Source organism: Cervus elaphus, chromosome 23 (genome assembly GCF_910594005.1).
Source record: "Cervus elaphus chromosome 23, mCerEla1.1, whole genome shotgun sequence".
Classification (NCBI taxonomy): Eukaryota; Metazoa; Chordata; class Mammalia; order Artiodactyla; family Cervidae; genus Cervus; species Cervus elaphus.
Window position 1 is genome coordinate 32,484,985 of NC_057837.1, and position 13,498 is coordinate 32,498,482.

The 13,498-nt window shown below is 37.0% G+C and overlaps 1 protein-coding gene across 5 annotated transcripts in view; it reads left to right on the top strand.

Annotated features, from left to right (window-relative positions):
* STAM (signal transducing adaptor molecule) overlaps positions 1 to 13,498 on the top strand; it is a 61,415-nt gene that overhangs the window by 35,103 nt on the left and 12,814 nt on the right. For all 5 annotated transcript variants that reach the window (XR_006336932.1, XR_006336933.1, XR_006336934.1 and 2 more), the window contains 7 exons: positions 1,038 to 1,128; positions 2,991 to 3,183; positions 4,663 to 4,757; positions 8,134 to 8,222; positions 10,423 to 10,510; positions 10,953 to 11,007; positions 11,559 to 11,712. Coding sequence is in view for 2 of the 5 variants with exons in the window: in XM_043883284.1 (XP_043739219.1) it covers positions 1,038 to 1,128; positions 2,991 to 3,183; positions 4,663 to 4,757; positions 8,134 to 8,222; positions 10,423 to 10,510; positions 10,953 to 11,007; positions 11,559 to 11,712 (765 nt within the window). In the remaining 3 variants the exon portion in view is untranslated. The remainder of the gene's footprint in view (positions 1 to 1,037; positions 1,129 to 2,990; positions 3,184 to 4,662; positions 4,758 to 8,133; positions 8,223 to 10,422; positions 10,511 to 10,952; positions 11,008 to 11,558; positions 11,713 to 13,498) is intronic.

The following is a 13,498-nucleotide window of genomic DNA, read 5'->3' on the forward strand; positions in this document are numbered from 1 at the left end:
ACCACATTGGCCTGACTCCACAGCCTGCCTTCTTAACTACCCATGTCATAGGACCTTGTTGAAAATCAGAGGAATACAGAGAAGGGAATGCTTACTTAGAGGGTTTAGGAATGTTTCACTGAGAAAGTGATATTTTAGCTGTTCCCTGACTTGTGGGTTGAAACTTAGTAGGAAAAAATGTGGATGTAGTATAAGGAGCTAGAGGGGAAGACGTTATGAGTAGAAGCAAGTGTGTGTCAGAGGCGTCAAAGTGTGCATGCATGTGTGTGTGTTTGTGTGTGTGTGTGTGCGTGTGCCCACGTGTGCGCGTGTGCCCGCGCGTGCCAGCAGTTCTGGTAAATGATAGAATGGGTGAAGAACGAGACTGGAGTCTAATTCTCCTTGATGGCCACACAAAAAGCAAGCAGTCATTAAGGCTTTGGAAGCTTTATACTTCTATAAGCATGAATCAGTGTGTGTGTGTGTTTATTTGTCCTCTACTTTATTTACAAAATAGTTTAAGATGAACAATAATATACTGTCAACATTGACTACTAGTATTTTAGTTTAGAAAATAGTATAATCTTATGAGCATTTATATTATTATATAGAAATCTGGATTCCTGACTTCTGAGCTGGAAGGAAACAACAAAATATAACTCTTGTCTAGATGTTTTAAAAACTACTTGTTTTTAAAGTAGTCATCTCCTTTCCCCTCGCACCCTGTTTTCTGGTTGTAAAATTTTCCAGAAATGTTGAGATCTCCTCTAGCCTCTGTTTGCTGGTTTGCATACTGTCTGCCTCTAGTGTCACCTTTTCACTCACCTGGCAAAGTGTGGTTGTTCTGTCATCCCTAAGAAATGAACGCTCAGTCTGTTTTCTGCAGTCCTGCCTCAGCTCTGTCTTCTGTCAAAGTGGAGACTTCTTCCCCTTGGATTTCTTTCTTATTCAGAAGTCTGGTGGATTGATTCAAGGAGGGGTCTTGTGAGTTCTTAGATTAATTGGAGTAGGAAAATTTGAGAACAGCTTTCAAATATCATTTCTTTTTTCTGTTTTAGGCTGCAGAGCAAGCTAAAGCAAGCCCAGCTCTGGTAGCCAAGGATCCTGGTACTGCGGCTAACAAAAAAGAAGAGGAAGATTTAGCGAAAGGTACATTTTTTAAGTCCCTGACCCTGGGAAGATGATAGGTCTCTTCCTTGATATTTTTCCCCCTGAGATGTTTAAAAATAAAGGAAATAGGAGTTCATAGCCAAAGCTGAAATCTGCTTTGTTCTCCTCTGTTCCTCTCTTCAGTATCACGTCTTTCCTCTCCTTTTCCAAGGCAGCTACTGTCATGTATGTCTGTTCAGTCTTGTTTCTATAATATTTTTACTATACTATCTGTGTATCCATAAATTATACCAAATACTTTTTTGTTTCCAGCAAATTCTTTTTTCATAAGTACTGTACTCTAGGTACCACCTGCAACTTGTTTTTTTCATGTGATGTTTGAGATCTGTTCATACTGAGGTATGTATGTCGTTCATTTGTTTTAACGGCTGTATAATATTCCAGTATTAGCACCTGCTTTAGGTTCTAATAAACACCTGCTATAACCTATCTTCCTTCCTACTGATGGACATCTGGATTTTCTGATTTCTTTTACTATAACACATATGCAGCATTGAGTATCCTTTTTCATGTTCTTCAGTGTGTGTGTGTGCGCGTGTGAAAGATCGTTTTGTGGTATGGTTGACTTATGGAGTGGGTACATCTTCAACTTTGCTAAGTAGTTGTGGTATTCCTTTCCCATCCACAGTGTATGAAAGCTCTTATTATTCACTTATTATTTCTAGTCTCACGATGACATTTGCTGTTGTCAGAGTAATTTTTGTGAATCTGATGGGTTTGAAATGATACCTAATTATTTTAATTTTTATTTTCTTGATTACTAGTGAGGTTCAGTCCTTTTTTGTATGTTTATTAACTGTTTTGATTGTCTCTTTTTCTATATTTTTTTCCTAGTAATGCTGTATACAAAATTTTTATTTTGGATATCAGCATTTGCCTGTTATATCTATTGTAGATGTTTACTCTTGGGTTTTGGCTTATAGTTTAACTTTGATAATGGCATGTTGTATTAAACAAGTTTTAAATTTTGATGTATTCAAAATTTTTGCTTTTCTTTTACAATTTTTTTTTTTTTTTAATGTCAAGATATTTCCCTCTCTCCCAGGATCCTGATTTCCTATTTTTTCTTATGTTAATTTTAAAGCTTTATTTTCTCATCTGGTCTTTTATTCATTTGGAAGAGAGGTGGCAGGGAAGAAGGGGTTATGTGTTGAATTGAAAGTGGCATAGTCAATTTATTAAGATTATATTACAAAGCCTGAGTGACGTGGTGATGGCCTGCACTGGGGAGGAGATAGAGCAGACACATTTCAGATTTATTTGGAGTGTTAGTTAGGTGAGACTTTACTGCATTTGTTTCCAAATTCCAGTTCTTAGACTGCTTACCTGAGAATGACCTTTGGAACAATAAAACACAGGCTCTCAAATGCTATCTTTGAGACTTCTGTTTAATGAGCCCCCAGTGAAGGACTCCAGCTTGGGACTTTTGACTTCCAAAGTGATTTTGATTATTATTTGGTAAACTTAAGCGATAGAAATACAATGAGAAGATGAAAGAAAATATAAAATATCTGTAGTTAAATAAAAAAAAAACAGATTTGAGTTTATATCACTTTATTACCAAGAATATTTTAAATTGTACCTGTTCAGTTAAAAAAAGCTATCATGCTCTTCAGTTGTTTTGTTAGCTTATTTCTTTTTTAAACTTTTAGGTGTGAACAAATGAATACAATTGATGTCATTATTTTTGTTCACTATTATTATATCAGGATATGTTCTAGCTTCCCACTACCTTATTGAAAGAAGAATACTTTTTACCCTCAGATATCTTTTTGTACTTCTTAGGATTGTTGGGTGTATTAACATTTTGGGTCTTTTTTTTAAAACCCATTATTTTCCAGCCATTGAGTTATCCCTGAAGGAACAAAGGCAGCAGTCAACCACCCTTTCCACTTTGTATCCAAGCACATCCAACCTCTTAACTAACCATCAACATGAAGGCCGGAAAGTTCGTGCTATATACGACTTTGAAGCTGCTGAAGATAATGAACTGACTTTTAAAGCTGGAGAAATTATTACAGTTCTTGATGACAGGTGATGGTTACTATTATGTTGAATATTCACTTGAAGATACATAATATATTCTGTGTTTCATTTATTCCTGCTGACTGCCTTATCAAACATAAAAAAATCAAATATTGACTCAGGTATTTTCTCTGTAGGATAGTTGGTTGCTTTGCTTGTGTCATACTGTCTGGATTTGTATTTTATGGTTTAATTTTTTTCTCATCTATCACTTAAATGCTTTTTATTTGTTTTGGAGGCCTAGTTTACTCTGTTCATTTTTGGTTCTATCTGATACTATACACTGTTAAATTAGTAAAAAAGTTAAGATTTTAGAAAATGCACTAAATATATATGCATTTATGGAGTTTATAAGAAATATATAGTATATTGAATTAATTTATATCATCAGATGATACAGTGCATCTCTGTTTTTACTACAGTTTTATGTTTACTCGAAGATAACTACTGGTGATTGTTACTCATAATGAAGTGCTAAAATTTATTGCAAGTGGTTTTTGAAGATCAGTTCAAATAGATCTAAGATTATTCCTCTAGTATCACACTTGCATACTAATATGTTTTCTTGAGTGAAAGAAAGTGAAGTAGTTTGCGCTGGTTATTTGGAAGTTGCATGAAACCTTGATCATTCATTCATTCAAAAAATATTTCTTGAGGGCTGGCTAGCTTTCCTTATCGTAGGCCCTGGGGATCCAGTGGTGAGCATGGGGATGCACTGGGGATTGTGTTCCTTGTGAACGTTGTGCTCCTAGGGATGTTAGTATCATGTGTGTTCTCTTGTGGGTGGACAATATGCTAATATGTGCTGCAAAGAACACTGATTTAGAAATGGAGGTCTGGATTCAGAGTCTACCATCTATCTTGTTACAGAAGATTCTTAGGCTGGAGCCTATGAACCACCTGAAGTTGACAGTTTTTTAAAAAAATATTTATTTTTTATTTGTGGCTGTGCTGGGTCTTCGTTGCCGCACATAGGCTTTCTCTAGCTGCAGCGAGCAGGGTCAGGCTGCTGTAGTTGCGGTGGGTGGGCTTTTCATTGCGGTGGCTTTTCTTGTGGAGCGTGGGCTCTAGAGCTCGGGCTTCAGTAGTGCAGCTGTGGACTTAGTTGCCCTGGACCAGGGATTGAAACCATGTCCCCTGCGTTGGCAGGCAGATTCTTAACCACTGGGCCACCAGAGAAGTCCTGAAGTTGACAGTGAAGTCTGGGGATCTGTCTTTTGCAGGGGAGAGAGTTCAGAGCCTTATATTAGATCCTCAGAGCATTTACCAGCTTTCCAAAATATGAAAAAGAACTGTGTTTAGAGTCTCATGTCTTCTCTGAGACCTCATCTTGTGTTTGTAATAATGCTATACCTATTTCCTCCTTCGTTGGATTCTTATGGGCTTCACATCTGGTTAAGATGTAAGTTAAACACCATAAAAGGTAAAGATAAATAAAAATAAGAATTCTTTGTTATAGTAAAGCTTTCTTTTTTTTGTTCTTCTTAGTGACCCCAACTGGTGGAAAGGGGAAACCCATCAAGGCATGGGGCTCTTCCCCTCGAATTTTGTGACTGCAGATCTCACTGTTGAGCCTGAAATGAGTAAGTATTTTCTGGTCTGTCACTGGACAGTAATCCTTTATTCTCTAAAATTCAGCTTTCTGGAGCAAGAATTCTCAAATCTTGGCGCCTCCAAGGTGTTTATTAAAAATGCAGTTCCCCAATCAGTTTATCAGGCTGTAGACTTTTATTTAGGAAAAGAAAAAGTATGTTTGTGTATTTATATGTCATTGCAGAAATGCAGATTAAGAAGTGTTGTAGAATTTAATCTTGTATTTTTGGTATCATCAGTTGACAATAGTGTGACAAATGTGGTGTAACCTTCTGGAGATTTCTTCCTGTTCTAAGTTTAGCTCATTTCACTAGTATCCAGCCTCAAACTTGAAAGCAGTGGCCTCTAAGCAACTTAATGGCTTTCCTACACTTAATGTCAGATATTCAGAAGCAACCATACCTAACCATGTCAGTACGTTCTGACATGGAGAAACTGTCTAAAAAGTGGGGCCAAGGAGGAAGAGTGGTATTACGGGCAGGCATAATCATTGCAGGAAATGTCAACTGCCAGTAGCCTATCGAAATGTTGGTAGGCGGGTCACTGTATTTCCACAAAATACTGTGATGAATGTTCCTGATGATAAGTTTGAATCATCAGGAGTAAGTCATATTCTTCCTCTGTTTAAGGAAACAGAAATATGTTCTCATCTAGAAAGGTTTCTATTAGCGACTGAAATGTTTTGAGTTTTAAGGGATTTTTGTATGTTAGTTATCTTGGCAAAATGTCTCAGTTCATCTTATCTTTCTGTAATGCCAGATAGAAGAGATCAAAGAGAGTTATAAGTCACCATTTGCTTTGGTCTTTTTCAGTTTATGAGAATTTTAAGAAAAGATCTTTGTCTCAGTTTTTTTATTTCCAGCAGTACTTGGTACTGAGTCTTATCCAGAATACAGACTGTATAAATGTTTATACAATAAATGAAATATAAGTGTCTATGTATTGGTAAAGATACACTTTTCTTTGAAAATACAGAAATGCTTCTCTTTCAAGAGAAGGCTTTAATAACATACATCACAGATCCTGGATAAAACAGTGCTGTCTCCTAGTTATTGTCAGGATGTCTTATATCACTTTAATACAGACAGATTCCGATACCCATTCCTTTATGAAGTTCTTTTTTGTTAAACTCAAGAACAAGTTGTAGAACCTAGTTTAAATGGCAGTGCATAATGTGCCCATTTTTTAACCTCACCTGAGGATGGTGAACTTTTCTGTATTTTGCTGTGAGGTTTTTTTGTTTGTGTTTTTATCTGTGATTTTGTTTTTTTTTGTTTGTTTATGTTGTTAGTTGTCGGATAGAATTGTCTTGAATGTCCATTCCAGATGAGATTCAATATGTCACGTGGATAAAGATACCTTCTTGCCTGTCACATAGCAAAGTAACCTTAAAGTGAATTTTCTAGCTATTTTCATGTGTTTCACTCTGGACCACCTAAAAGAGAGCATCAGAGCTTATGTAATGGAGTTATAGTTCTCAAGTTTGGAAAAGGAGTGTTAGCAAGATCCTTGTAGATCTGTATGAGGAAATAGAGGTCCATTTCACTTAATGTATCATTAGAAATGCCTGAGTTACTTAGCTTGTTTACATTTTGGAGAGGTAGTAAGATTTTGTGAAAGGACTTTATCATATATGTGTGTATGTGTGTGTGTGTGTGATATTTATACTCATGTGACACATAGTACACAAACATAATGCATGCATACAAAGTAACAGTATTAGCCCCTAAGAGAAAAAACACTGTAGATTTGTGCAGGGTCAGCTGTTAGGATGGGAAGTCTGCCTTGCAGGGCTGTCCCAGCTTTCTATGTGTCTATACTTCAGGATATAAAAAGCAGAAATATCTATAGCAGGTGGCTCTTTTTCTCCCATGGGAAAATGAAATAAGCTGAAATTGCTTGTGTATGTAGACTTTTTCTTTATTGTGACTTCTGTGGGATGAATATATTCCTTGTATTGGAGATTAAACTATTTTCCATTATATTCTGTAACATAGAATATATAAGTGATATGACTTATTGTTCTCAGCATAAAGTCACAGGCTGGATTCCAGTAGTGTGGGCTAGTGCAGCTAGAATGATGGGCATTCAGGTCCAGGCCTTGCCATTGATTGGCGTTTAATCTTTCTAAGCCACTGTTCACCTTATTCACAGGGTGGGTGTATCTTAGAGGATTGTATTGGAGACTCATTGGGGGAAATGCAATATTCCATTAAGCACATTTAGTGGTTTAATAAATATTATTTTCCTTCCTTAATTCTGCCCCTTTCCACTTGCCCTCTTTCCACCTTGAATCTTAATTTTTACGAATCCTGCTTGGCTGCATTGCCTTGTTGTTATTTAGATGCTGAGTCTTGTCTGACTCTTTGCATCTCCATAGATTATAGCCCGCCAGGCTCCTCTGTCCATGGGATTTTCCAAGCAAGAATACTGGGGTGGGTCGCCATTTTCTTCTCCAGGGAATCTTCCCGACCCAGGGATCAAACCTGTGTCTCCTGCATTGGCAGGTGGATTCTTTACCACTGAGCCACTGGGGAAAGCAACTATATTGATACATGGATAAAAAGATCCCAAAAGAAAGTTCATTTCTTTAAGGCTGTATGTGCCTCTCAGTATTACTTCGGAGAAAGTCAGTTGCTGTGGAAATCATAACCTTATACTTGCTAGTTAGTGATATATTGAATACTTTTTAAATATTGCTTTGTTGAGCAAGAGAAATATGTACTTCTAGTTTGCAGATCCCTTAGTAACCACCCTTTCATTGCAAAGAATAATGTAACTAAAAAATACAGAGTGATTTAGTGGAAAAACTCAGATCCCTGCCAAGGCCAGTTGTAAAGTTCTCCACTGGCCTAAATGTCATTCCCTTAGTTAAAAAAAAAGTCTGAGGGGCATGCAGGAAATATACAGCTCACGTCCCAAATTCATTATATTGAAAGAGTATGGCCTGTGGAAAAGCAGAGACTTTTCTTTGAAAGAACTGGTAATTTGAAAAGAGGATTAATTTTAAATAGCAGAGTTTATTTATACCATTGTAAAACTGCTTTTCATTCAGCAGTTTATTGAACTCTCATTTGTAATAGGTGATTAATCTTTGTTCCAGAAATACAGCTCTTATTTTTAGTGAAGTATCTGTTATGGAAAACATAAAATCTTTAGAAGAGAAAATTAAGAAGTCTTTACAGTTTCATAATGTATTGTTCTGTCATTATTGCCTTAATCTGCTAGCGGTGTATCCCTTAAATTGAGTCTGTCAGATTGAAGAGAATATAGCAAACACCTAGATTCTTTCCTGGAACTTAAAGTGCTTTAAGATAAAGTTGTAAATTTATGATATGGAAAAGATAATTGTTACATGTTTTTCAGTTAAAACGGAGAAGAAGACGGTACAATTTAGTGATGAAGTTCAGGTAGAAACGATAGAACCAGAACCAGAACAAGCCTACATTGATGAGGTAAGTGACTTTCTGCCCGAGAGCACCTTATTTGATATGGAAGTTGAAATGGTTTTCTTCTCTTCTCTAAAAAAAAAATTCAGTCCTTGATTAATGCATGTATTTTGTTATAAAAATTCAAATAATACAGACCAAGCCAAGATTCTCCTGGAAATTTCCTCTCTAGTCCCCTTCTTACCATGTCAGTAGGTATAGCTGTCCTTTCTTATTTTAACTTCTTGCTTAATCTTCCATAGTATGGGTTTATCATGACTTCATTCTATTGTTGGACAGTTAGGTTGTTTTCAGTTCTCTGTGGGGTTTTTTTTTTTTTTTTTTTTTTTGCTGTTACAAACACTATTGTAATGAGACTTTTTGGATAAATTCAAAAGAATGTGTGACTTTTATTTTTATTATTTGTTTACTTTACTTTTTACTTTTTGGCTGCACTGCACAGCATGTGAGACCTTAGTTCGCCAGCCAGGGATCGAATCCAAGCCCCCTGCATTGGAAATACGGAGTCCTAAGCACTGGACTGCTAGTGACGTCCTTGACTTTTATTTTTAAATCTCAGTAGTTAATTTTTTGGCAGTTATATCCTTTGTAACATTTTAAACTAATGATGAAAAATGAGAATTCCTGTTTGAAATATGTGAAGGGATTTGTTGGTTTTTAGCCTTCTTTGGAGGGAAGTATCTGTTATGGAAACAGAGGACTAAAGTTCGAAGAGCACTCTTTTGAAGGCTGTGCTGAGAGCCAGAGCCTGTATAGGGGCAGGGAAAGTCAGCTTTAGCTATAGCATGACATCAGAAAATGTGTGGGGACTTCCCTGGTGATCCAGTGGCTAAGACTCCACTCTCCCAACACTGGGGGCCCAGGTTTGATCCCTGGTCAGGGAATTAGATCCCTCATGCCACAACAAGATCAAAGATCTCATGTGCTGTAACTAATCTGGCAGAGCCAAATAAATAAATATTAATAAAGAAAATGCATGTAGGGTCTACCTAGAAACCTCATTTCTCTGGTAGATAATTTCAATTAGGGTACAGAATTCTATAAACCAAGAGGACAGAAGTTACCCACGTGTTAGCTGACTCTCATTTTACTCCTCCTCTCCTCTCTTTTTTTGACTTCAGACACTTTCCTGACATGTGCCTTCTCTTTTAGACTACTTAAAATGAAATTAGGACTCTTTTACATTGAAAAGTAGTATCTATTTCAGAATATGAAATTCTTTGACTTCAAGAGAGTTTTTTTAATATAGTTGTGTCATTTTCACTCTTAGTGATTAGTTCATCTCTCAAACTGTTCTCCTTCTCTACAGACTACAAAGTTTTGTTTTGGTTTACACGGTGACTTTGCTTCGAATTGATAGTCTTTAAATAATTTACCTAAGTAGCTATGCTTAGTAGTATAATCTTGTCAAAACCATGAATGGAGAAAAGTTTGCAATTATTATAGTAATATTGTTTGGTACAGGAGATCTATATTTTGATTTTTTTAAACTTACATATAGATACATCTCTGCTCTTACAATGCGTACATGTGTTTATGTCATGATGGCTTCTTTATTTCTGTTGGTCTAAAACAAAAGACTCTGAAATAGGTCTGAGTCACTGCCTTGAGATGCCTCCCGGCCTTTCACCCAGGAGAATAGAGAAACCACAAATCATCCTCCCCTTTTTTGATGACAGGCTGCAACATTGGTGGAAAGAGAATGTAGAATAAATCCCTCTGGTGCTCCTCAGAAGAGGAACGGCTGGAGTAGAGCCGAGCTGTGCCTTATAAAACAGCTGCTGCGTTCTCCCCGGTGGAGAAGTAGTGAGGGAGTTGTTAGTCATAAGTAATGACGCCAGCTTGATAGGGTACACCTGTCACTGTGGCCAGGCTACACCGCTGCTCCAAAAGAAAGTGAGATGGAAATCCACTAGCCTGACATAAGAGATTAATGAACTCACATGTTGTAAGTTTAAATGTTGCTCTATTTCTTCTTATTTAAGAGAATTTCTGTTATCAGTTTCGAAAACAAGAAGAAATAGCTTTCAACACTCTGACTTCATATGGTAGTAAAGAAAATACATGGATAGTAAATACATTAAAGCAAAATTGAAGTTTTCATATCTGTGAATTACAAGTTTATCCATTATCTAATTAGCAAAGTGAGAAGTCATTGTAGCAGAGTGATTTGTTGCTTTTTATATTAACTGTTTAATTCCTGTAGGATAAAATGGACCAGTTGCTACAGATGTTGCAAAGTACAGATCCCAGTGATGATCAACCGGATCTTCCAGAGTTACTTCATCTTGAAGGTAAACCTGGTTTTCCTTTTACCTCACAAGTAAAAAATAATTAAGGGTTATATCTAATGTTCTCTTACAGGGTGCTTTTATTATTAAATAAAATTGAAGACAATATAAACAGTGTTAACATTTCTCGCTCTTCTATGACCAATCTCATGTTTACATGCAGTTTAAACCTGTGGTAGAATTCAAATTTTTATACATTTCTACCCAAATTAAACATTTTATTCAACATTTTAAAATGTTGTAAAATGAAGATTGGTACTAAAGTTTTCTGAGAGCAATGCAATCAGTCAAAAGTATTGATTTTATAAATATCCAGGAAAACCAGTCTTGGGTTCTGTGGGCCTCAGGTTAATTGATAGAACTTTTATTATTCCAAATGACATCTTTTAGAGAGTTGCTGTCTTTTGCTGCGTTGTCTTATATTTCTTCCATCTTGTCGTCTTAGCAATGTGTCACCAGATGGGGCCTCTCATTGATGAGAAGCTGGAGGATATCGATAGGTAAGACTGTGTATGCTGCCTGTGCTGCGTGCCCTCTTCCCTACAGAGCTCTCTAAGCTGCATCTTGGAACAGAGCTGCCTTTTTATTTTATTTTTACAGATATGCCAGTTTTCACTTGTTTCCCACTAGATGTGAAAATCGAAATTAAACCCATCTGTCCCCGCTGCCCCCTTTTTAAAGTGAGAATTTGTGTGACTTTCTGATACTAGTCTTGTTTTTTTTAATAAGGGTTAACTGTTGTAATCATATTTGCTGTTAGTGGCATCATCAAGCCCCACAAATGACCCATCTGTTACTAATGAGGGAAACCTAGATTTTTGAGGTAAAGTCAAGTGCAATAAGCTCGAGTCCTTCCCGCACAACACCTAAATCTTAAACACTTGTGGTTGCCTTGGAGTTAAACTATAGGATATTTTGTTTTGTCACCAAGTTACATTTTTAATAGTGTCTGCTTAACACCATTCTTGCCTACTTTTGCTATTTTGATGCATCTTATTACTTAGAACATGTAAATAGCAGTGATGTTTTACATTCTTGTATAATATTTCAGAAAACATTCAGAACTCTCAGAACTGAATGTTAAAGTGATGGAAGCCCTGTCCTTGTATACCAAGTTAATGAATGAAGACCCCATGTATTCCATGTATGCAAAATTACAGAATCAGCAGTATTATATTCAGTCATCTGGTGTTTCTGGTTCTCAGGTAAGCTTTTAAAAGCTCAAGCATCTCATTTAAAATTTTCAAATATATTTGAGATTATTTGAAATAGCTATGTTTTTTTAAAATGTGAAACTTCCCAAAAGTAATGTTCAGAGTAAAAATAAAGTTTAGAAGACTTTTTTACTTGACAAATACAATGGATAGTATGCTAACTATACTGATAGTTCTTGTTCTAAAAAATTATTTTTATGCAGAAGTGCACATCAGTCACCATCAAGTTAAAATATAGATGCATTGGCTCTACCCCAGGCATATTGAATCCAGGTGTGAGATCCAAATGTCTGTGTATTTTCAAAGTTTCACATCTAATTGTCTGGTTAAGGAGGACAGTTTTTGTCTGTCTGAGTACAGTTTCTTAATATTAGTAAGTCCTTGTGAGTATCTACCATTTTCAGTTTTACAGTGAGCTGCCTTGATCTGGATTTTTTTCTGTTCCCTTACATGGGAACATGTGTGATGTGCACAGGCCCTTAAAACTCGTCACACCAGCAATTATTTCCAGAGCCCATTTCCCACAAACTCACCAAGTGCAGGGTGTAGGGAGCAGTTCACCAGACACTGTATTTTATCCAGACAGAGTACCATAAACTTTGTGCAGGTGAATTTTTTTTTTTTTTTGGTGAGGTCCACTCCTGAAGGGAGGGGCCAGAACCCTGAAGAAGAGCAGCCAGACCTGAGAAATGTGGGGCTGGACAACACCTACCCATGAGTCATGATACCAGTGCGAGCCAGCAGACAAACAGAACCCCTTCCTGTTGGTTTTGCAAAGTACAAACAATTGGATTTGTGAGGGCCGGAGTAGCTGTGTTTACAGTGAAGACCTTCTGGACTCTGTGTGTAGTGCGTCTCTTGTGGCTTTAACACAGGCACTCCCATGGTGGTGATTTTGTGTCCTGACGGCGGTGTTACCGTCTTACAGTAACAGCTGGTGAGAGTCGCAATCCCTGAACAGTTTTCAAACATGTGAAATGGAAGGATCTAATGAATACTGCAGAAAATTAGAATATTATGCATGTTAAGATTTGCGAGGCACTTGAGACCTGAATCTCTCTGGCTTAAATACAGTTTTTAGATGCAGGGATTCACAAACAATGGCCCAAGGGCAAAAATCCAGCCCCTGCACCTGTTTTTTCTTTTCTTTTTTTAAACTTTTACTGAAATACAGCCATTCTCTTCAGTTTCTACATCATTTCTGACTGCTTTCTCTATGAGCAGAGCTTACTAGTGCCAACAGAGACCGCGTGGTCCACAAAGTCTGACACGTGTACTGTCCAGGCCCTTGACAAAGTCTGCTGACTCTGCAGACTTTGAAGGGTAGCTTAGCTTGCTCTGTGTTCAATAAACTGTAACTTAGGAAATATTTAGTATATCTCTGATAGGTATCGAGAAACAAGTGTGAACTGTTGCTGTAAAACAGTGAATTCAAATACACTTTCTTAAGCATTTGGGGGGATTCCTTTGTTGTTATTGTTGAGTCACTAAGTCCTGTGATTCTTTGCGACCCCATGGACTGCAGCGTGCCAGCCTCCCCTGTCCTTCACTATTTCCTGGAGTTTGCTGAAACTCGTGTCCCTTGAGTCAGGGATTCCTTTTAGGGAGATACAGTATCAACATGGAGAGAGAGATTATATCAGTATCAGATTAAAAGGTAAGTTCCTTTACTGCTTCTGTATGAAGGGGAACATGAGTTTTGCTATTGTTTACCTAAGAACAAAAATCATCAGAAGCCCACGTCACTGAAAAGTAACTTTTTCAGATGCCTGACAGC